At 58.9% G+C, this 23756-nt stretch overlaps 2 protein-coding genes across 4 annotated transcripts in view; both read right to left on the bottom strand.

Moving 5' to 3' along the window:
* Window positions 1–23756, bottom strand: part of LOC135974812 (serine/arginine repetitive matrix protein 1-like) — a 244884-nt gene that overhangs the window by 53451 nt on the left and 167677 nt on the right. The gene's annotated exons all lie outside the window — the stretch shown is intronic.
* CDC42EP4 (CDC42 effector protein 4) lies at window positions 1741–19927 on the bottom strand. 3 transcript variants are annotated; one of them, XM_042840969.2, is made up of 3 exons: window positions 19678–19896; window positions 9597–9801; window positions 1741–4754 (listed from the first exon to the last, which is right to left on the bottom strand). In XM_042840969.2, exons 2-3 carry the CDS (start codon window positions 9646–9648, stop codon window positions 3691–3693), a joined length of 1116 nt encoding a protein of 371 aa, XP_042696903.2. In that variant the 5' UTR covers window positions 9649–9801; window positions 19678–19896; the 3' UTR covers window positions 1741–3690. The 3 variants fall into 3 exon arrangements, with proteins under 3 accessions (XP_042696903.2, XP_005283028.2, XP_023960403.2); XM_005282971.5 differs by lacking the exon at window positions 9597–9801 and having other exon boundaries at window positions 19678–19927; XM_024104635.3 differs by lacking the exons at window positions 9597–9801; window positions 19678–19896 and adding an exon at window positions 18749–18946.

The following is a 23756-nucleotide window of genomic DNA, read 5'->3' on the forward strand; positions in this document are numbered from 1 at the left end:
TCCGTGGCTGGGGCCAGGGCCCGAACTCCATGCTGGGAGAGGCGCGGGAATCAGATAAACAGCCTTGCGGGGTTGAAGGTTATGAAATCAGCAGCTGCCATCCAAACACTGGCTGTGTTGTGCCCGGGCCCAGCTTCCCTGAAAGAGTTTCTTTATGCGCCGAGGCCAAGCGCGCCTCGGGGAGGGACAAGGAGGCCAGAGCCTGCGAAGCAGCGGCTGCAGCTAAAGCCACCCTGGGCCAGTTTCCCCCTTGGCTCGTATCTGGGGCTCTGCGGCAGCGCGAGGGCCAGACATGCCAGGCACTGGTCTGGAACGGGGGGTAGGTGGAAGAGCAGCAAAGGCCGAGAGATACATGCTGTAGGGGCAGGAGTGCCACTGGCAGGGAGAGCCACCACGCAGCACTTACATCTGCATCGCAGCAAGCTGCTGTTTCTTTCCTGGAGCCTCGCAGCCCTTGCCCCTGCCAGCTCCAGGCTCCTGGTTCTGCTTGGCAGCCTCATGCCTTAGATTGGCAGGGAGGGGGGGAAGGAACATGCCCAACCCCCAGCAGCCAGCACCTCATGCCCTCCCCCCAATCTGCCCAGTGCAGGCCCCTTTGCTGCACCCAGACTTGGCACTGCCCCTCCAACTCCATTGCAGAGAGCACAGCAGGGGACTACCCCCATGGGCCCAGGAGAGCCGTCAGCGGCAGCGTTCCCAGGCACAGCCGGAGGGAGCCATGCCCCGGCAGGGGACAGTGGCAACATAAGAGTTTCCCGGGGGGATCAGAAGAGCCCCGCAGAGGCGCAGGGACCCTTACCTGGCTGCAGGCGGTGCCAAGACCTGCTTGAGTCCCACGTAAAAAAAGGCAACCTGGACCCATCACTGGGCACAGGGCAGTGCTCGAAGCTCCTATAGGCCACGTGGCGCTGCCAGGGGCCCCCTCCCTGGGAGACCATGGTTCAGAGGCTGGCACCTGGCAGAAGGGTGGTTAAGAGCAAGGCGAGGCTCCCTGTGTGACGCCCGAGGGACGTGCCATGGAGCGTTGGCTGCTGGCTAGTCGCCAACTGGTGAGTTCGACGGCTGCAAGCTCAGGTCTTTGCTTCCCCCTGGTCCATTCGTCTGTTAGCCAGCTGATTTCTCCCCCCGCCTCCCCGTACCTGCCCCACTCCAGCAGCACTGCCTCGCCCGTCTCCCCTTCAAACCCACGCAAAGGGAAAGGGAGTCTGAACCGGAGGCAGGGCTGATCTCCCGCCAGGAGGAGAAATCCCCAGGAGGAGCGATTAGCCTGGTGGATTTCTCCCTCCGCAGCGCAAGAGGCCTCTGCACTCCAGCCGAGGGAGGTGCAATGCGTCGAGCAGGGCGGGTGGAGTTGCTGGGCAGCCCTGGGGACACTAGACATGAGAGCAGCTCCTGGTTACTCACCATTGGTCTCGGCCCACCCTCCAGACGGAGGTTACGGTGGCACCAGAGGTCTCCGTAGGGTGACCAGACAGCAAGTTTGAAAAATCAGGGGGGGGGGGGTAATAGGCGCGTATATAAGACAAAACCCTAAATATCGGGACTGTCCCTATAAAATCGGGACATCTGGTCACCCTAGGTCTCTGCAGCTAAGCCACGCGGGGCAGGGGCCAGGCGAGGAGAAGACATTTTCACCAGCGTAGCAGAAGTGACCTCAGAAATCAGAACAGGGAAGAGTCTCTTGACACAACACCCCCCCCCCCCCCAGCCAGCATCAAAGACCCCCAAGGAGCCAGGCACTGCTTTCACTACCGTTTAATTCTGTTCTGCATTTTACATACATCATAACCCCCCCACTTCCTCCATTCATCTGTACCGTACAGCTCCCAGCACGTGGGACAGAGCCCCAGTCACAAGGCAAGGCTAGGCCACGCCCTGGGGCACCCAGCCGCTGCTTTCAACCCGGGGGGAGGGGATCTAGCGCAAAACCACATTTAAAAAGAAAATAAGTTAGAAAAGGTCCAAGTTAGTGTTTTATTGCTACTCACGACGTGCGGAAGGCAGGGCAGGGCCCAGGGGGCGAGGACACATCTCTCCAGCGTGGTGCTGACAGCTGTGAGTCCTAGGTAGGATGGTTCCTCACCCCTAGTCAGGCCGCCCCTGGCCGCTCTTGGGCTCAGGAGCGTCTGCCCGGGGGGCATCTCCCTTGGGAGGAGACCAGGCAGAGGAGAGCGAGTCTGCATCTCCTGCACACGCTGCCCATTCCCAGACCACTGGGCTTCAGGACGCTGTGCCAGTGCTCTGAACCCATCGTGCCCATGTGTGCAGACTGGCTCCCATGGCTCAGCCGGGCGAGGAGCCAGACATTATCCCCCTAAGCTTTAAGTCCAGGAATGTGGGCTCACCTCCTTCCCCCTGCCCCTCTGTTCCATTCCTGCCAGAGGGCAGCTGGGTCTCACCCCACCAACAGCTGCCTCCCAGGGCATCCCATCTGCTCATGCAGCAGAGGAAGGGCACAGAGGGGTTGGAGCGGAGGGCAGGCCAGGGGCCAGCAATAGAATAGCTGGGGGGGGGCAGCCAACATCTCTGCCCCAGCCCTGTTAAGGGGATTCCCCAGAAGGCACCTCCAGCTCCTTCTGCCGTAACCTTCCACACACCTCGTAATGGCACCATAGTGCTTTTCTAGAGCGCCAGACCTGCAGGCAGCTCCAATGCCCGCGGCATCCGTTACAGCTCTGCGTCGGGGTGTGTGTCCGGGCATCGCAGTGCCAGAGATGTGATGCTGCTGCAGGGACAGGAGAGGGTTTCTCAAGGGGGGGGGGGGGGGGGGGGCTGGATGAGGTCTGGGTCCAATATGTAGGAGCACCTGTGGCAGGCTGCAGAGAGCCCGTGGGCCCAGAGGTGCTGCAACAGAGGTCACTTTAAAAAAAGAAAAAAGAAAAAAAAAAAAAGATACAAGAGTAAAAAAATCCCTCCCCCCGCCTCTGGAGCTGCCGGCCCTCCCAGCGCTCTGCCCAAAGAGAAGTACCATCAATTGCAGGCTTAGAAACCGCTGGCTTTCCAATGCCATTTCACTCTACAATATGCAGAAGTCTAAACTCTTGAACCAAGTTCTTTCAGACTGGAATTTCCCCTCATCGGCTGTTAAAAAGTTACCAGTACAAATCCGAGACCAATAAAAACACAAGGGGGAAAATATATATTACTAAGGGCACTGGGGCTCTAAGCCTTGTCCTGGTCACTTGACTCTGTATTACTTGATGTGGGCAGTAGATCAAGTGAATATCCCAAGTCCAATGGAAACGACAGTACGTTTCCCCCTTGCAGTACAGACGGGAGTTTTCTTCTGGGAAAGGAATCGTCTCCAGACAGGCTAGCGGGCTCTTCCCTCTCCCGCCTGCTGTTCTTCCCCGGCTCGCAGAGATCAGCAGCCTTACAGGAAGAGGTTGTTCGACGTAATACTATGACTTTAAACCCAAGTTTCTCCCTCTCCCACAGCGACCTCAAAATAGCAAAAACTAACCCCACGACATCTATCTTCCCGTTCCACAGGTTCGCCCGGTCCCTGGAGGGACGTCAGAGAGGAGCGGAGGGGAATCTGGCCACAGCCCGTGGGGAAAGGGAAAGGGAAAGGAGTTGAGTTAAGTGTCTCCCGGTGCCATTTCTTCTGACCTGGTCAGTTTCAGGTTATCCCTTCTTGTGCCCAAGCTACCGCAAATTTACACCAGACCCGTCGGATCAGCCGCCTTCCTACACTCTGATCTCGTCGTCCTCCTCATCCGCGAAGGAGAACTCTCTGTCGTGCCGCTTGGGGGGGCCGGGCCGGGCGCCATCTGGGATCCCGTAGCTCTGTCTTTCGGGTGATAGGCGGCGCTCCTCCAGCCCCTGTGCCGTGCAGCTAGAAACCGAACTGCTGTCCCTGCTGACCTGGTTCCTGCTCTGGTCCTGGCAGGCTGGCGCCGTCACCAGGGCATCAGGCAGGGGCTTCCCTTCCTGGCTGAGCCGGTGGGCTGCAGGTACCCAGGTAGGGCCTCCATCCCTTCGGAGCTCCTCAGGTACCACGGAGCCGAAGTCTTCATCCTGCTCCCACTGGTCTTTGTCCATGATGCTCAGGACGTCCCCCAGCATGGAGGGCCCCAGGTCGATGTGGAAGGACATGATGGACTCGGCGTGTTTCATGCCATAGCTGCTCTTCGGCACCACGACGGGCAGATCCGTCAGGTCCCCAAAGTCACGCTCGTCCAGGCCGGGACTCTGGGGGCGGGCAGCTGCGCCGTTGGGATGCGGCTTTTCCTCCGGGGTGGCAGCCGCCTCCTCCGGTACCTTCTTGACAGGGCTCGAGGAAAGGCTCTTGGGCAGCTTCCCAGCGCTTTTGTCTGCCTCCTTCTCGGTGAGCTGAGGCAGGGAGACGGCGTTCTTCACGAAGATGGCAGAGTCCCTCAGGGAGCCCAGCATGTCCCGCCGGTCGCCGCGCGTCACCGACTGCGACCTCTTGCTGCTGCGGAACTTGCGGGACAGCAGGCCGGGCTTGGAGGAGCCCAGCTCCTCAGGGGACTCCGGCTCGCCGGCCTTGCTGTTGAGGAAGGAGGTGTCCCCGAAGGCGTCCCCCGCTCTGCCCACGTGCATGGTGTGGCGGAAGTCGCCCAGCGGGGCGCTGATCATCTCAGCCGTCAGATCCGCCCGCGAGCGCCGCTTGGAGTGGGCCGAGTTGGAGACGAGCTGCTTCAGGATCGGCATTGTCCCGGCAAGGGGGGCACTTCCTCGGGGGCCGGGCTGGGCGGCGAGGTCTCGCTGTCCTCCCCAGCAGCACTCACCTACAGCACGGAGAGAAGAGAGGACGCGGGTTAGGCTGGGGGAGCCAGACAGCAGCTCAGGCCGCCTCACCAGCACCATATAGTCAGCGGAGAGAGCCACCCCTTGGGCCACTCCCCACAGGAGCCATGGCTACCGTGTCCCGCTCCCTGCACCACAAAGCGCTGGCAGCTCTACAGAGTACTTCCCCCCACCCCCACAACCCAGAGCGGCGTCTCCCTTGTAGGGCCAGGCCCCAGCCCCGTTTCCTGCTCAGCCCCCGGGGGCCGGGAAACGTGCATTGGCCGTTGGAATGCGCTGGCTCTGCCAGCGGCTCAGCTCAGCCCCTGCAACAGTGAATTCGAGAGTCTCTCCCCCGCCCCCTCCCAGCAAACAGGCCTCTGCCTACCTCCAGAATCTCCCCCCTGACCAATCCAGGGGGGCCTGGCTCAGTCCAGACTGCAGGCCCCGCCACCAGGCCCCCTTCCTTCCCATCCCGCGCTCTTTAATAGCGGCCGGTGTCGGAGGACAGAGACTGAGCGGGTATGGGAGGGAGACTTGCACCCACTAACGCAGTTAGCCACAAGCAGCTGATTCTGCAGACAGTGCTGGCCGGGTGAGGCGTCCGGGACAGGTCAGCTGGGCCACAGGAACGGGAGGCTCAAGGGGACAATGTTATCACAGCAGCAGGCATGCTCTGGAGAGACTGTCCCTGCCCCACGGAGCAGGGGTGCCAGCGGAATGGGTTTTACCAGCCCGTTTTCCAGCCTGGCAGATTCCCCCGGTGTTGGAGCTGGCATCAGCTGCCGTTAATCACGTTCCAGCTCGTTCTCGGCCCCTGCCCTGCAGCGTCACTTGGATACAGGGTTCGTCTCGATTTCCTGTGCTAAACGGCCATGTACTGATGTGGTCTGCTGAGAAGCCGCTATGCCACACCCCAGAGCAGTGAGCTCCCTGCCTCTGTTAGTTCACTGAGGGTGCTGGGATAGGGGTAAAATTTCCATCCCAATTATTCAGGGTGGGGTGAAAGACAGTCACGCTGCACCCCACGGCACAAGAGGGGCCACCCACAATACAGGAAAGTCACAGCTACCCAGAGCTAGAGGCAGTTAACATTCAGCAGCCTTGTGGGAACAATCTTCGCCCCGCACCGGAGAGGAACGTGAGTACCAGAGAAACTGAGGCCGTGAACCCGAGGGGTTTTGAGGAAGTCAGAGCCTGGTGCACTCCACAGAACTGGCCAGTCTGTAGGGACAGGACAGTTCACCCCACTGCGGCCCTGCGCCTCTTACCGAGGGCGGGTGGCAAGGTGGCGGCTTTGTTCAAAGCCACATGGAGAAAATGCTTTGGATTTTTCTCACGTAAAGCAAGCGGCGAGGAGCAGCCGCCGGGAGGAATTGGAAACAGACGGCAGGAAGCGCGCAAGGAGGGCTGGAAAATGCAGAGAGGCCCCACGAGCTCAGGGCTCCGCCACGCAACTAGGAGAAAGGCAGTTGCCTTCAATCGGAGGGAAAGGGGCTCAGAGTTTCTGGGACCCAAGGAGAACTGGTAGGAAGGATCCCTCCAGCTCCCCACGCTGCTGTCCTGGGGCTCGTCACACCAGGGCTGGAACCAACCACCATATTGAACAGGAATGATCCAGAACACAGTTCTGGGCCTTTTCCATCCCTGCTCCCCCAGCGAGCTGGGAGCTAGCCCAGACCCCCCTTCCTGCTATACATGGAGGGGGCTCTGGCTGGGAAGGACAGACTGCTCAGGAACAGAGACTGACCGGCACGGGCGTGTCTACCCTAGGACGTCTCCCCACTGCACTAGCACAGGTTCAGCTCCACCAGGCAGAGCACTTCGTGCAGACAGGGTTTAACCCCAAGCATCTAGGTTTGCTCCGAGGCCGGCCAGCCCAGGCGGGGCTGCCGTGGCAGGAGCGTTCCCAGCAGAGACTGGTGCAGACCCGGCCCGAGATTCTCAGCCCTGGACTAGCTGCGGCCGCCACACGGGCGGAGGCTGGGGAGCAGGATGAGGGTGGAGCAGCGTTTGCAGCGGTGCAGGAGAGAAGATGGCCCCGCAGGAGGCCACAGCTCCCTTGCTGGTTCCCGGGGGCTGGGAGCAGCGTGGTCCGGGCCCTATCTCCCCAGGTGCCTTGGTAGCAAGGGACAATGGACACGTTTCCTTTCCACCCAACCCCAGGGGTCCCTAGAGCCACTGAAGGAGCTGGGCAGTCAGCGACAGGCCCATCACCGCCGCCTGCACCCAGGCCGGGGTTTTCAGCACGACGAGCCGTGTGGAGTGGGGCAGAAAGAAACCGTCCGAGCTGCCCCGGTGGCTGTGGTGCTTCCTCCAGGCGGGGGGAAAACTATCCTGGCTCCAGCTCCTAGTTGAGCGGGCTTCCATCCGCCACCCTCCCCCATCCCACTGCATTTGGCCGCGTGCACTGGATTCCTTGGCTCTCAGAGGCAGAGCAGCCCAGCCGCCAGCGTCAGTGGAAGGGGGATCCCATGGGTCAGAGCCGGCTTCGCGTGGGCCTGCGCCGGCTTCCACAGCCCTACTGAGAGACCGAACCACCCCAGCGGTGACATGGCTCCGTGCCAGCTCCCCTGCACTCTGCTGCATCCTCACAGCCGGATTATCTAGGCAGATGCTGGTGGCGGCGGCTGGCTGGGAGCACAGGGGCTCAGGCACCGTTCTGCCCTGGTCAGTCTGTGCACAAGGCAGCCAGGACTGGCAGAACTGTAGATGGGGGCAGACTGCACCGTTCTCCTCCCTGCCCCATCACTGCCTGAGTCATGCTGCCTAGAGACTGTTTAAGCCCATCCCAGGGGCTTGGGGCGATTCCCTGGCCCGGAAGCTGGGACTTTCCCAAGAGGGGTTGGTGAGGAGGCCTCCGTGGGGAGCGCCTGCATCAGCAGAAGCGGCCCCTTTGGAGCGAAAGCTTTCTCCAAGGTCACACGCCGCCCCACAGCTTGTGCAGAGGGAGCAGTTTGGGCTCGGGAGGGGAGGAGGGGGAACAGAGGAGAGGCAGGTGCTGAGAGAAGCAGGCCGTGACTGGAACGCAGATGGGCATCAGAGAGAAAGGGAGACGCACACATGCCTACACACGAGGCAGCCCATGTCCTGCTGTTCTGCGTTCTCCACACCCCACAACCCAGCTCACGCAAAGCCCGTAGCCGTTCTGAAACCCCCGCTCCCTATCTTAGGGGCCCCCAGCGACACCTGTCCCCAGTTAAAGGGACAGGCCCTCTGTGCCCATCACCCCTAGCTCACCAGGGTGTTGAGATGGTCTCCTGGTGTTTCTGGCTTTCCAGTGCTCCCTCCACGTGCTAATACCATGCTCACGGCCGTGGCATCAGCGCACCAAGAGGCCTGCCCTTTGTACAGTCCAAGCGCCACCTCGAACGCTGAGCAAGACCCGCGGCTCAGGACGCAAGGCGAGGTCTCCAGAAGCCAGAAAGCGGCACAGGGGAGCTGGACTGAAGGACTAGGCCGGGAGTCTATGCAGCTGGGCTCCCCATCCTCTCCCTCCAGCTTTGGCAGACCTCCCGCTGTTTTGGGTGCTATGGGACAGAGGCTCTTTTCTCTCTACCCCTGGGGGCTGAGGCAGGGGGTGGATGAAGAGCCCCACAGCGACATGAGAGGATGCAGGATGCACCAGAGGCTTGTTTCCACTCGCTGATCGGCTCTCCTGGTAGCCTTTCGCACACACGTAGCCTAGCGTTTCGCACACAGCCCCCCGCCCCCGGGGACGGACTTGCAGACTCTGAATGTTTAATTTAGGAGCAACAAACAGCCGGGATGCGATCGCACGGCAGGAAGCAAACGCAGGGCGTCTGGCTCCACTGACCCTTTGCCTGGGTCTGGGGAGAGAAGAGCAGGAAAGGGGCGAACATGCATCCTCCGTGCCCCACAACCCAGCTCACGCAATGCCACTGTGCCATTTAGAGCCCCACTGGCCTGCCGAAGGCTGTGGGGCTGCCCGCCCCACTGGGAAGGGAGCCATGCCCCATTCACCAGAGGGTCACCAGCACTCACAGCTGTTCACCCATCCCAGTGCCCCTTCACCCAAGGCAGTTCTCCCCCCTCTGGCTTCCTTCCCCACCTCTGCAGCATTAACCCTGCCCCCTTACCAGCCTCTGATTCCCAACCCCACGGCATCCCAGCCTGCGACTCGTTCCTCTCCAGACCCCTGGGGCACAGTCTGCCCGGCCCGGCCCAGCCACAGGGAATGGACGGAGCTGCCTCGCGTTTGCCCCCAGAGTAGGGGCTTGGCAGAGCAGGGCAAGAACCTGCCCAAGTCCCAGACTCCGAGGTGGCTGGGACTCTGGTTAGGAAGATGGGGGGACTCTGCCTCACCGGTTTCTGGTTCCAGCTGACTTTAGTACTGGCAAACTCCGGTTCTTTGCCCCCCCCCATCCCCATGCCCATGCCCACCCACCACACCTGTGCGTCTTAGGGGCTACAGGATACCCCCCGGCCAGCCCAGCCAGCTGTGGAGTTCACGACCCCTTTGCCCTCCCGGCGCGCAATGGCTCCAGCTCTCACGCGCTCCAAGCAGCTCTAAGGAACGGGGAGATCAGCAGTGGGGTACGGAGCCGTTTGCTGCCAGGCAGCCGGTTCAGATCCAGCCCAGCTCAGCCGTGCCCCCGGGCAGAGACGAGAGGATTCCGCAGGGGCTGATGGGATACAAGTTGGGAGCTTCTGAACAGCTCGCTGTGGCGAAGCAATGACACCTCCCGCCCAAGGGCCTCCCAAAGCTGGCAGTGACCAGCCCTCTGGTTGTGAGTCTCAGCAGAAGACCAAGGACTGGCTGTGACATGGGAGTGCCACTGCCCTCTGGCTAGTATGCAGGGTCCCTCCAGGCCAGGTCTTACCCACATCTGCAGGGCATGGGATACAGGGTGTCCTGGGGAAGCTGCTGCCCATGCTCTCCTGTGCTGGAGAACTTCAGCAGACAGAAACATGCTCTTGTGGTTCAGGCACCAGGCGGGGATGAGTTGGGTTCAATTCCTGACTCCGCCACTGACTCCCTGTGTACCTTGGGCAAGTCACTTCACCTCTCTGGGCCTCCCTCCACGCCTAGGAAACAGGGAAAAGGAGACAGCCTGTCTCCAATCTGTTGTCTAGAGGGACAGCAGCAAAGCCGTGTCTAAACAGACAACTGGAAAAGCTCCTTGGGACCTGGACGATCTCTCACTTGTGCAGCACCCAGCACAGTGGAGCTGTGATTTCAGTTGTTGCGTCTGTGGTAGGAATAACAATCTTCAGGGCTTTCAATCCAACACCTGTTCTCCATGCACTGAGTAACGGGATATACAAGAACTGGCCTGCACTCGGATGGTCCTCAGAAGCCTGTTCTCCCTGCACTTGCTCTGGTGAGCCATCCAGAGATCTTAGCCCAGGGTCACGGTCAGCCTTCCCCACACGGCATGGGCACCGCTCACTGACAGAGTCGGCTGTTCCACGGGCCGCGGCGAGCACCGTTCCTGCTCCTCTTACATGCGTTTTACTGCCACTTCCGGACAAGCTGGAGGCCCCGCTCAGAGATTGCGCTGGGCTTCGGAGGGGGGGAAACGTTCCCCAGACTGTCCTGCCTTGCTGGGCCACAGAGCGCCAGTGACGGCCCCGAGAGAAAGACTCCAGTGGCTGCGCTCCACGTGCCTGTCCTGGGGCAGCGAGCAGGGATCAGCGTCTCCCTCTCTTCCAGGTTTCTATGGGACAGTCCAGATTCGGACCCGGCTGCTCCGCCAGCAAAGTGCTCCAAGGTGCTGATATCTGCCAGACCCGGGGAGACGCTGTCACAATGCCGGGGGCCCCCCCAAGGCTGGGGCATCAAGACCTCGCCGTCAGAGCCCGCCCTGCTGGACTAACTGATAGAGGCAGCATCCGTGTAATGGGTTTCACCCGCCCCCTTCTGCTGGTGACCAAGGCAAGGGGACGCTCTACAGAGACAGAGCCCCACAAGAGGCTGCAGCCAGCAAGTACTCATGAGCCAACCTGGCATCCTCCGAAGTCTGCTCCGTTTGCCCTGCTGGAGCAAAGTCCTGACCCTTTCTCCATTACCGCTTCCCCCGCCCTGCAGCTTTCTCGCTGGCCCCTTCCCCCCGCCCCCGCTCAGCCCGCCCTGCGGCACTGCAGGTCCCCTGCTTTCCCCCACAGATCCAGGGTACGTCTACACGGCAATCGAACACCCGCAACTGGCCTGGATCAGCTGACACAGGCTGGGGGGCTATAAAATTCAGTGTAGATATTTGGGCTTGGCCGGGCTCTGGGATCCTTCCTGGTCTGAGCCCCGCGAGACCACGTCAGCCGACACAGGCCAGCGGAGGGTGTTTTATAGCAGTGTAGACGTCCCCATAGACACACCCTGAGTGCTCTTCCATTGCTCAGCGGGAGCAGGGCAGACTTCCTGCTTTGCAATCACTTCCATCTCGCCGCTCTTGCTTCAGAGAGCGTACAAGGCTCAAACTGTTCTCCAGCTTCTACCCCAATTAAACAATAACCTGTTAGACAATCTCTCATCACAGCGCCAAGTACTTGGGCTCCCAGCTCTTCTGAGCAAGGCTGCAACTCCCTCCTCTCCCCAGCGTCCTTTGAAAGGTTACAGAAAATGAGCTACACAGAACGTGCCAACCGCCTGCCCCTCCCAGGCCGTTCAGAGGAATCAATCCACCAGCCATTTCCGGTACTTGCGTGTCCCCCATTGGTACAGCGTCTGAGCACCACACAAACTAACACCACAGGCTCGGGTTCCTCATCTGATCCTGTGTAACACGGGCCAGGGACCTGCCCCGTAATCCTTCCTAGCGCACGTCTTTTAGGAAAAGCACCACCTTCGTGAGACCGGCCAGTGCTATATTATCTTCACTTCACAAATGGGGAGCCGAGCCACAGAGAGACAAAGGGAACGTCTACACAGCAAGCAAGTCTCAGAGCCCGGATCCACTGACTCGGGCTTGCGGGGCCCACCCCATAGGGCTAAAAATAGCAATGTAGATGCTCTGGCTAGAGCCTGGGCTCTGAGACCTTCCCCCCTTGCTGGGGTTCAGAGCCCCGGCTGCAACCTGAACCCCAAACATCGACACTGCGCGTTTGAGCCCTGTTTTTCAGTCAGCTGACCCGCGCTGAGCCTCACGGCCGGGTTTTAGGCACCGTGTAGACGGACCCTAAGTGACTGGCCACAGGATGCTTGTGGTCGGGCAGAGATTTGAACAGCAGCTCTCAAGGTGCTGTGCGTGGTATCTGAGGAGATGCTACATGGTCTGATTTCCGTTTGTTGGTTCCTACACCCCACTGTACAGATTTAAATCCTACAGAGTCTGTCACTGGACACGAGCGGTGAGCATTTAGTGGCTGAGGAAGGCAAGGGGAGCCTGGACTCCTGGGTTCCACACAGTTGGTGGCTGGGTCGAAGTGCGAGCCGGCACTTCACTTTACTTTCTCTCACACACACTTCTCCTTTTGGTGTCAGTTTCCTATCCATAAACTAGGTTTAATCCATCCAGGCAGGGAAAAGCCTAACCCAGTGGTTCTCAAACTTGGGCCGCCGCTTGTTCGGGGAAAGCCCCTGGTGGGCCGGGCCGGTTTGTTTATCTACCGCGTCCACAGGTTCGGCCGATCGCGGCTCCCACTGGCTGCGGTTCACCGCTCCAGGGCAATGGGGGCTGCAGGAAGGGCGGCCAGCATGTCTCTCGGCCCGCGCTACTTCCCGCAGCCCCCATTGGCCTGGAGCGGTGAACCGCAGCCAGTGGGAGCCGCGAACGGCCGAACCTGTGGACGCGGTAGGTAAACAAACCGGCCTGGCCCGCCAGGGCCTTTCCCCGAACAAGCGGCGGCCCAAGTTTGAGAACCACTGGTCTAACCAATTCCCCCCTCGCTGGGGTGTCCGATTTCCTTATCTGTCACTAACATCTCCTCGGATTGAAAACCAAGCCTGCCTTTTTTGGTCCTTCTCCAGCCCGGAGGAGTTACAAGTAATGGAAAAACCGACTAGGCAGTTTCTAATCAGTTTCCCTGCCAGGTTCTCATGCCCTAGCTCATTGCTGCATGCAGGGAGAGGATTACACACTTGCCCACGCATCTTTTTCCTTTGCCTGATTTCATTTCTATTGGCCTTCGGTTTCACACAAGACATGGAACCCCCCCCCCCAGGCCAGCTCCCCAGCCGGTGTACGTCAATGACAATCCGCTGATTTAGGCCAGCTGCGGACCCAGCCCTAACAGCTAACCATGGGGGCAAGTTTGCTTCCTTAGCGTTCCTAAGAGACTTTGAAAGCCTTGGCTAAAGGCAGCAGGAGACTCAAGTGTTACCGACGTTACTGAGTAGCTTTGCCCTCCTCCAGAAGCCTCCACACTGCTAGGGGCCCAGAACAAGCCACGGCCTTCCTCCTCCTAGCTAGCAGGAAAGGGGCGAATTCGTAGCGCCTTCTCTCTCCCCTGGCAAGCTTCACTCTCGAGACAGTTGGGGAAGATGGGGCGGGAGAGGGGATGTTTTCACAGAGCGGGAGGCTGCAGGGAGCTCTCTCTACTACAGGCTTCCAGAGCTCTCTGGCTGCAGCAGGGGTGCTGGGCTTGCCTCGGCGCGGGAGAGAGCCCCTTTCTCTGTTTTAGTACAGGGAGAAAGGAAGGAGACAAGATCCCGTGACATTCCCGCTGCTGCTTTGACAAAAGCAGAAAACCAGCCCGGAGAACCTTAACAGCCGCCTCCTAATAATCTGCTGAGAAAGCGCAAGTGTAACCCGAGACAAAGGTAAAGAGGCAGCCAGCAGCCTGCGTCCAGGGGCAGGCGGTGCCAACTGCCCTCCCAGAGCACAGCCTCGCTCCTACTGCCAAAACCCATTTCAGAGGGTGGGTGGCGTAGCAAGGGGAGGTCGAGGGGAGCAGAGACCAGTCAATTACCCTTTTCCTCCCCCAATTCAGGCCTGCTAAATTTGCTCTCTAAGTCAGGGGTTCTCAACCTTTTTCTTTCTGCCTCCCCACCCCCCAACTTGCTATACAAACTCCACAGCCCAGCTGCACCACAACACCTGTTTTTCTGCAGATAAAAGCCAGGGCTGGTGTTAGGGGGTAGCAAGCAGAGCATTGGCCCAGGGCCCCACGCCACAGCGGGCCCCACGAAGCTAAACTGCTCAGGCTTCGGATTCAGCCCAGGGTGGTGGGGCTGAGGGCCAAGGGGCTTTGGCTTTCTGCCCTGGGCCTCAGTGAGTCTAATGAGGATCCCTGCTTGATGGACTCCCTGAAACCTGATCAAAGCCCCCCAGGGGGGCCTCAGACCTGTGGCCGAGAACTGCTGCTCTAGGTGGTTTAGGGACTTGGATTGCAAGCTCCTCAGGGCAGGAACCATCTGTTTGTTACGAATCCATTCTCCATCACCCGCACCTTGTGGCCTTTCACACCCGGGCAGCACTTCACACCGGTGCCAGCAGCTCCACGAGGTGTTGGGTGAGCGACAGTTCAGCCCACACGTCTGTACAGCGCCTGGCACAATCGGGCACAGAGTCTGCAGCAGAGCAAGGATTGGAACCCAGGAGCTCCGAAATCCCAACCCCGGATCTGTGCCCTGCTCTCAGTTCCGCCCCATGGAGCTGCACAGAGGGCAGGCTGTCACACGGCGGCAGGCAGGAGTGACAAGCCGGAAGTCAATAGCAATCAAGGGCCTTGACTCGGGGCTTTCCTGACCCATTAACTTACGCTGGCTCTGCCTCGCCCCGACACCAGGACGCGCGCTCTTTTGCCATCCCTCACAAGACTGGCTGGCGTGAAACTAGAGCCGCCAGCTCCGTTGCGGGTTTTGGTTCACGAGGCAGCGCCCTGAAGCTAGGAGATCGCAGGAGGTTCCACCCCACCCCCCTTCCTCCGTCAGACTCACTGGAGCATGGGCTGGGCTGGGCTGCACAGCGAGAGCTCCACCTGAAACCTGGCGGAGGGAAAGCGAGCGCGTCCAAGAGATGATCAGCCCTGTACTATCCAACAAGAATCTCTGCCCCTTTACAGCGCCTGTCTGCACACCTGAGCTCAACACCCAAACAAAGAACCACCTCCGGCCCACAGAGCTACCAACACAGAATAGCAGCAGGTGGAGAGTCGCATAATCATCATCTTCCCTCACTGCAGACAGAAGCTGCAATCCTTGTCTACCCTTTGCCAAGCAGGCCCCAGCCCTGAAGATAGAGGCCCATCCTCCAGCCATCAGTGCAAAGACATGGGCAAAGCCCAAAGACACCCAGGCAGAAGGGTGAAAGGAGACAGTTTTGCACCCTCCTTGGAGGTGCCAGTGTTGGCGGCAGGGCAGAAACATCTGTAGGACTGACAGACTAGACTTTAAAACAGCTGATATGCTGTTAATTTATCAGAAGCATCTGCAGCACCTATTGCAAAGCAGGTGGAAAATATCAGGCAGAGAAAATTAGATCCCCATCCAGAGTGTTTGACCCAGAGGGAGACAGGGATCTTGGCTCTTGCCAGCATAATCTTCCACACACAGACACAATTAACCTGTGGAACTCACTGCCACAAGATATCACCAACCTGAAGTGCTTAGCAGGATTTCCAAAAGGACTGGGCAGTTCTAGGGATGACAAGGATATCCAGAGTTGCATTAAGTACTAACAAAGACAACAGGAGTTTGGGAAAGGCTATAAACTCTCATGCTTCAGGGCATGAGCCAACCTCTAATTAGTACAGGGAGGGGGTCAGGAGGAAACATTCCCTGGGGCAAGGTTATCCCTTAACTGTCTCAAGTTCCTCTGAAATAGCAGATACTGGCCAGTGTCTTTCACAAGATACTGGACTAGACAGACCGCTGCTCTGCTCCAATCTTGCCATTCCTGCGTCCCCATATTGTGGCTGTGGGAGGGTGAGGAGCGAGCAGCCAGATTTCTCACAGCCCATTCAAGACCATGGTAAGCTAAGACAATTTTCGAGTTGGGAGACTGAAGGCAGTTCAGGGATATCTCACCAGGGAACTGGTTAACCAACTCACCCACCCCAGAACAAACGCACAGAACAATGGGAGCCAGATTGCAGCAATCAGCAGAAATCACATCAGCTGAAGCCCTTTTAAATGACTCCCACCCTGAATACAATAACCTGCTGTGTCATGCGGCCTATAGTCAGGAGGGTCAGTAGAGGATTCACCTGAGTTACAGAACCGCCCCGCTTCAGCCTGTTAGCAGAGGGTATCTTTCCCTCTGCGTCAGCAGTGGGCATGCAGCTCGCTGGTACTGCCTACCAGCAGGTCATCACTCCCCTTCACAGACATCGGCTGTGGCCAAGAGGAGGCAAACCCCAGTTCTGCTCCCAAGCAGAATCCAGCTTGGACTCCATCAAGACCTGGACTGGTTTGCCAATCGCTCGCCACATAAAGCATGGCCCGGGCACTGCTCGCTGAGCGCCATCCCAGGGCGAGGGCTCTGCTGGGGGCAGGTCAGGCTCCGTGCCAGCCTCTGACATGAAGGCACCTTCCGACTGGGGGCCAAGAGGGAGGCACTGAATCGTTTTCTCTCTGGACCTCACCTGGAGTCAAACCACAGTGCTAGCGAGAACCAAGATCTAGCACTGCCTGCAGCATGGCCTAGTGGATTGGGCACTAGATTGGGACTCAGGAGACCTGAGTTCAGGTCCCAGCTCCGCCCCTCCTTCACTGGCAGACCTTGGGCAGGTCCCAGCCCTCCCCCTGCCTCAGTTTCCCTATCTGTAAAACAGGGAGAACATGGGCTTGGAGATTTATGGATGAAGAGGACTATCAAAGAACTGCTACATCCGGGACAGATGTCTAACTCAGGCCGGGGCTAAGCTGCCGTTTAGTCCCATCTCTCATGCTGCTGGCAGCTGAGGCGCGCAGAGCAGATACTGCCCCAGAGCTCTCCGCCGGTTGGCAGAGCGCCAGGTTCAGAGCCCTCCCCAGGGAAGTCCGTGCACTCACTACGTCCCCCGGAGAGATGTGGAGCCATTAAGCCAGAGACGAGCCCGAGCCTGGAAGCTCCACTCCAGGCCCTTGAACTCCGCTCAGACTGAAGTCTTCATCGAAGCCCTGGCACAGCTCTAATACAGACAATAGGCTGCAGAGACCTTCAACTAGCCCCCTTCTCGCCCTACAGGGCAGGGATGTTGCCAGACACAACCCAACATCAGCAGTTCCAAGCATTCCTGGAAGGGGCCAATACATCACAGGGTGCAAGGTATCTCTCAGGTGCCTTTAACCAACAACTGCAGCCAATTCTCAGTTATTCACAATGGATCCTGCAGAGATGTTCCCCAGAATCCCTTGCACTGGTCCCCACCTCCCTTCCCCTGGCAAGGGGCAACTGCTCAGTGCTCCCAGCACCCCAGCTGTGAGCTCCCTGTCTAGCTTGAGGCAGGCTAACCCCCATGCACGGGGGCAGAGGTCAAAGCCTTCTTCCTGCAGCAGGAGAAAGCCGAGAGGGCAGATGGGGTGGAGAGGGGGCTTGGTCCCCTGGCCCCCTATTTAGTCAGTCACACCCACCCGGAGCACATTTAAACACATCAGACATTTCTGGAGGATAGGTCCATCAATGGCTATTAGCCACAATGGGCAGGGACACCACCCCCTGCTCTGGGTGTCCCTAGCTGGGAAGGGGCGACAGGGGATGGATCACTCGATGATTCCCTGTTCTGTTCATTCCCTCTGGGGCACCTGGCACTGGCCGCTGTTGGACGACAGGACACTGAGTTAGATGGGCCATTGGTCTGACCCACGATAGCCACCCTTACGGTCTTACCCCCCTGCACAGCTGTAAGAGATGGTACTCCTGGCGCAGCAGTGGAAAAATCAAGCCCAGGCTAGGAGCAAGCTGGTAACCCACCTCCCTCTGCCAGCTGCTGGGTCCCACCAATTAAGAGTGGCTGTGGGCACCATGGCGACAGAGACCTGAGTGGTAACTAGCCAGCCCAAGCACTGACACAGCAAAGGCCGTGTTCTCCCAGCATCTATTCTGAACCCTTCTGGCATCCCACGAGTGGCCAGCTAAATAATTCATGGTGGCTGGGGGATGCCCCAGCTGACGGGCCCCAGAGCAGTTAAAGAAACGGGCTGCTCACAACGGTGTGGCCAAGCCAGGCTAAGAGGTGAAGGCCAGAGGCCCAGCACTGCAAAGTTCAGATGAATTCTCAGGTGTGTTTGCCGCTCAAGGCAAAGCCTGGCTACACCACAACCAGCCATACAGCTCGCCCCAGCCACACAAGGCGGGGTTAGCCCGTTGGCTAAAACTACACCTGTTTAGCCTAGTGCCAACAGGCCCTGGGAGTTAGCCGGAGTCGGAGGTTACTGTCGCACAGCTCGATGACCCAGCCCCAGCCCCAGCGGTTTGTTTTGCAAGAGCCCTGGAGAACTCAGAGCCACTCCCGAGTTAGCAACAAAGTTAGCCAGAGTCACTGAGTCGGGGAAACCAACCGCTCTCGCTGCCCACCTCCCCAAGTCAGCCCGAATCCCCAGCCAGAGCCTCTCTCCTCCACAGCTTGGCAGGGCTGCTGGAAGAGGTAACCCTAGCAGGGCCTTTGTATGCCTGGGCCTGCAGCCCTTTGTTCCATCGCATTTCACTCCGCCAGCCAGCTGGGCAAGTCACCCAGGGCACCCAGCAAGGAGCAGCCCCTTCCCACGGGCACCTCGCTCAGGGCACTGGGGGGAGAGGGGGGTGGGCTGCACGCTAGCCATTGTTTGGAGGGGGATAAGATGAGAAGAGGAATCAAGGCTGATCTGGCAAGCCTGGGCACAGGGCGGGCACAGCCTGCAAGGGGCCCCTGGCACCTTTCTCTCCTCCTAGCCCAGGAAATCCCTTCCTGCCGCCCGTCTCTGCCACAGCCCCGCCTGGGCATCCCGGGGCAAGGGGGCCGAGGGCGCACAAAGACCTACTCGGGCCCGGTCTGCGCGCATCTCGGTGCCTGCCCCCCCGCGAAAACCCGGGCCCGCTTTCACACAAACAGCCCCTCCCCAAGCGCAGCGCTTGGGTCTCAGCCACCGCCTGCCCGAGGGCTGGTTTTACCGGGCCGCCCCCCCCCATCAAGGCACCTCCTTTTCTCCCGGCGGAGGCGCCCCCAGCAGCCCCCTCCTCTGCGCGAGCTTCTCAGGGCGCAAAGTTCTGCCGCGCTGCGCACCCCTCTGCCAGCGCACGCACAGCCGGGGCGCGCAACTCCCGGGCCACCGCCCGCGCCTCGCTCCCCTGCACTTTGCTCCTGCCCGGCGCGCGAGCCAGAACCACCGCAGTAAATCTCCCGGCCAGTCCCCACCCCTCCCGGCGTTAAAGAGACAGGGCGAGCCAGACAAAAGAGCCCCGCTCTGGAAATTACCTGGAGCAAACCCCCCCCCCCCCGTTCCCGGATTCCCCCGCCCGCTGGCTACGGCCAAAACCCGGCAGCGGAGGGCCTCTGGCTCCCGGGGGGGAGAGGGGGTTGGGGAGGGGGACGAGTGCATCCTTTGCCGATGCGTTACAGGAGCCCCCGCCGTTTGCAATCGCTGCTCTTTGCAGGCCAGGCTCTGGGAAGCCCATTCCGGGCAAGGGCCAGCGGCTGCTAGTTTGTTAGCATTGACTTTGGAGGGGGGGCGGGGCTGGATCAATGTCTCTTTCATTACAAGGGGGGGGGGGGGCGGACTCCGCACGGGTTCCCGAGGAGAACCAGCTTGGACCATCTCCCAGCCCTCCCCAAGGCGAGCCCGGGTCTGCAGGAGCCGCCTGGAAGCTCAGCAGGGACACCTTTGACCAGCAAAAGGCAGCCCCTCCCCCACCCTGCCGCTCCCCCCCCCCCCAAAAATCTCATTTCCCTTGAAGCCGCTGAGCAAAGAGCAGCGATGGGGGAAAATCCCATGGCACGAACCCCTCTGCAGCCAGTCCCCGCAGTGCAAACTGGCTCCACTCCCATTGTGTCCCTACAACCCCCTTCCCGCCCCCCAAGCCTGGGAACCCCTCTGCCCCGCCGGGGCTGTGCAGGGTGGGTACCTACCTAGTCACAAGCCCCTGCCCGTCTCCCAGGCAGGCTTTGTCCCCTCAGTGCTCCGCGCTCCCCTCCCGTCTCTCCAGCCCATGTCAGGTTCCAAGCTTGTTTCGGCTCCGGATTGAAACGGATCATCCCGGCGCTCCCCACTCCTTCGGGGATGATGTCATGGCTCGGCCAGGGCCAATGGGGCTCGGCGGCGTCACAGGGGCAGCCCCGGGCTCCTCCATTCAAACCGTGCATGGCTCCGACTCTCGGGTCCATGTGGCGGGCAGGGAGGGGAGCAAGAGGCCAGCTCATTTGGAGAGCCGGGTTGCCCAATGCTGGATTGCCCCGAGTCATGTTCACACGGCTCTGCATCAGGAGGGAGGGGAGAGCGGGGCAGACGGGGTCACACATGCCACTTAGTCAGTGCTTTCCCAGCAGCAGGGTGAGGCAAAACTGTCTGAAACCCTGGAGAACAAAGAGACACTGTTACCAACGCGAAGAAAACAAGGAGTCCAGTGGCACCTTAAAGCTTATGCCCAAATAAATCGGTTCGTCTTTAAGGTGCCACCGGACTCCTTGTTTTTGTGGATACGGACTAATACGGCTACCCTTGATACTTGTTACTAACGCGGTGGTTCTCAAGCAGGGGGCCGTCTGCGGTCCCCTGGGGAGCCGTGAGTGGGTTTCATGGGGTCCGCCAAGCAAGGCTGGTATTAGACTCGCTAGGGCCCAGGCCAGAAAGCCGAAGACCCGCCACGTGGGATGACAGCCCGGTCCCCGAGCCTCACCTCCCGGGGCTGAAGCCAAAGCCTGGGCAACTTAGCTTCACGGTGTGCCCCCTGCGGTGTGGGCCCCTGGGCCATTGTCCTGCTCGCTAACCCGTAACGCCGGCCCTGGTAGAAAAACAGGGGTTGTGGCACAGTTGGACAGAGGGGTTTTTATAGCATGTTGTGGGGGGGCTTGGAAAGAAAAAGGTTGAGAACCCCCGGCCTAATGAGTGTTCAACTTTCTATTAACCCCATGGCTGTCTCGGGGCTGGCAGTGAGTGTCTTTGGGTATGAAGTAGAGTTTGTACACACACACACACACACACACACAAAGAAACAAACACTGTACTGTCATATATGTCTCTATTTTTATTGCCCCAATGTTCATGGCCTTGTGGCTCCAGCCCAGCACCGGGAGTCAGGACACCTGGGTTCTTCTATGCTAGACTGCAACAGATTTGCTGTGTGACTACAGGCATATCCCTTCCCCTCTCTGTGCTGGGGGGCCGGGGGGTGGGGGGGATCCAGTATTGTCAGGCTCACCAAAAATCACAAGATTGGCTTTAAAATCATGAGATTATGTAAAAAAATAGACGTGAGGTTCTTTTTTTATTGGCCTTCTTCTTTTTGAGCGTTTCGGGTGCACTGGGGTCACGTTTGGAAGCTTTCTCCACAGCCACAAGTGTTAGAAACTTACTTTTCCTTTAGGAATAAAGGTTGAAATCATCCCATATCCACTTGACTCCAGGAGCTGGGGCTTCAAGGAAACAATAATTATCATGAGGCTCATGACACATTACAGCTGGGAGCAAGCCCCCCCAACCTGGGTGACAGAAACTTGCTGGTTCTGCTGGAGCTAGCGCTGTGAAAACAGCGGCATGGGTGCAGCCCGAGGACTGACCCAAGGGGTTGGACGAGCTTGTACTCGTCCGGCCTGCAACGTTCACATCACTGTGCTTGAGCTAGCCCGTCTGTCTGCCTCTGCTGGGAAGCAAGCTGCCAGCTGTGCTGTAGAAACCCCTTAAGTTTCTCGGTCTCTAAAATGGGCCTAAAGATATTCATTGCGCTCTTCACTGCGGGGTGTTGTGAGCTGTTATTCACTCACCAGGCACGTTGGGAACTTCAAGTGGAAGGAGCTATGAGAAAATACTGTCATTGCAAAGCTGCGTGTGACTGGGGAAGTTCTGAGTTATTGCTAACAAAACACAGGAAGAGAAAACGGTCATGTTTCAGGGGTTTAGCAAAGCTCTTAAGGATTAGGATGAGACCTTCATGGGGGGCAGATGATTGCACATCTGCCTGCTGTGGGGTTTCCTGCCCTTCCTCTGAAGTCTCTGGTGGCAGCGACTGAGATGGGTGGCCCATGGGTCTGCTCCAGTCTGGCAGGTCCTTTGTTTTTAAGTGCCCATGCATGCAAATGCAGCAAAAGCTGATTTGCACCCAGCAGGAGCTCACGTGTAGCCTTGGATGCTGACTGTAGTGCTGTAGTGTAGATGCTGTGCCAATGTAGTGCTGTAGTGTAGACACTGTCCCAATGTAGTGCTGTAGTGTAGATGCTGTGCTGCTGTAGTGTAGACGCTGTGCCGATGTAGTGCTGTAGTGTAGACACTGTGCTGCTGTAGTGCCGTAGTGTAGACGCTGTGCTGCTGTAGTGCTGCAATGTAGACACTTTCTACATAGGTGGAAAGGGTTTTTTCTGTTGCTATAGTTAACCCACCTCTCTGCAAGGCAGTAGCTAGGTGGACGGAAGAATCCTTCCACCAACCGAGCTGAATCTACACCGGGGGTTAGGTCGATCTAACTGTAGTGCTCAGGGCCCGAGCAGCATAGCTAGTTCGATGTAACTTTTAAGTGTAGCCCAGGTCCGGGCACAGAGAAGTTAAGTGGCTTGCCTGTGGGCATACAGCAAGTCATTGGCAGGGATTAGAATGCGCTCAGACCTGTGCTCTGTCCTCGAACTCAGTTGCCTCTCAGACGTTAGCATTGTCCTCTGAGACTGCAAAAGGAATTCTTCCATTTTCACCAGGATGGCAGCCACTGGAGGGTTGCAAAAGCAAACTCAGTTTAATGTCTCATCTGCTAGATCTGTTTATTACTGATGGTGGCTCCTCTGCCTCTGGGGAATTAGCTCATTATGACTGAGCCATATTGTTTCTCACACGGGCACGGGAACAAAGCATGGCACAAACGGTGCACGGCTGGGCTTTGCAGACAAGGAATGCATCAGACCTCAGGGACCGAAGGATACACCCCTGCCTTGAGGCCGTCCTTGGCTGTGTGCTGCGTGTAGTGAGTGCCTACGGTGAAAGGTCCAGGATTCTCAAAGCACTTTGCAAAGGAGGGATATACACTATTATCCCCATTTTACAGCTGAGGAGACTGAGGCAGAGGAAAGCTGAAGTGACTTTCCCACGGGCAAAGGCTGAGCCAATGGCAGAGCTAGGACTGGACTCCACCTTGGCTAAATGCTAGCCTGGGGCTCTACCCACTGCCCCACGCTGGTTCCCTGGTCATTGGCTGATAAATAACCGTTTGTATACACAGTGCTAACTACATTTAACTCTACCCTCCCAGCCCAAAGCTGCTGCATCGCGGGGCGCTGGCAGGAGAGCGTGTTCACATGACACAGCCCAGTCAGGAGGAATTAGAATCAATCGCCCGAGCGGGGCTGGTGGGGAGACGGCTGACGTTAGGCTGCAGCCGGAGGGGCAGCTGGACTTTGCAGGAGTGCAACGCGCAGGCACCCACTGACCTCGAAAAACTGCCAGTCAGCGCCGGGCGCTCCCAACCCGCCCCAGCTCTGCTTTGGCTCCAGGCTGCACAGAGCCTCCTGGACCCAGCCTGCGGGAACAGCAGCGAGGTTTGTCTGCGGGCACTGGTGTTTCAAGGCTCGGGAGCAGGGGTGTGGGCGGGGCGAGCTGAATCAATAACCGCCCCCCCACCCCCCGAGCTCGTTGCTGGGTTTCTTTCACGGCTTCTCGGAACACTCTTAAAAGAAGTGTCAAGAAACCAATTAAACAGCGCTGCTCACAAGGCCAAAGAGAATGTGCCAGCCCATGGCAGCAGCTGCTGCCCCGTCATTCCTCCAAGAACTGTAATTGAGCGGGCAAGACAATGGCATGCCAGGCTTGTCTCACTAGATTGTTGTCAGGGGCACCGGAGGCCCTTTCAGAACAGCACAGCCGGAGAGAGGCAGCTTCCCATCAAGCCCACATGGGAAAACCAGAACGAACCCGGTTTGGTTTACATATGAGCATAGGCATGGCCAGACTGGATCAGCCCCTAGCTCGGCAGTCTGGCTCGCCACCAGGGACCAGATGCTCCAGGGGAAGG

Source organism: Chrysemys picta, chromosome 12 (genome assembly GCF_011386835.1).
Source record: "Chrysemys picta bellii isolate R12L10 chromosome 12, ASM1138683v2, whole genome shotgun sequence".
NCBI classification, from domain to species: domain Eukaryota; kingdom Metazoa; phylum Chordata; order Testudines; family Emydidae; genus Chrysemys; species Chrysemys picta.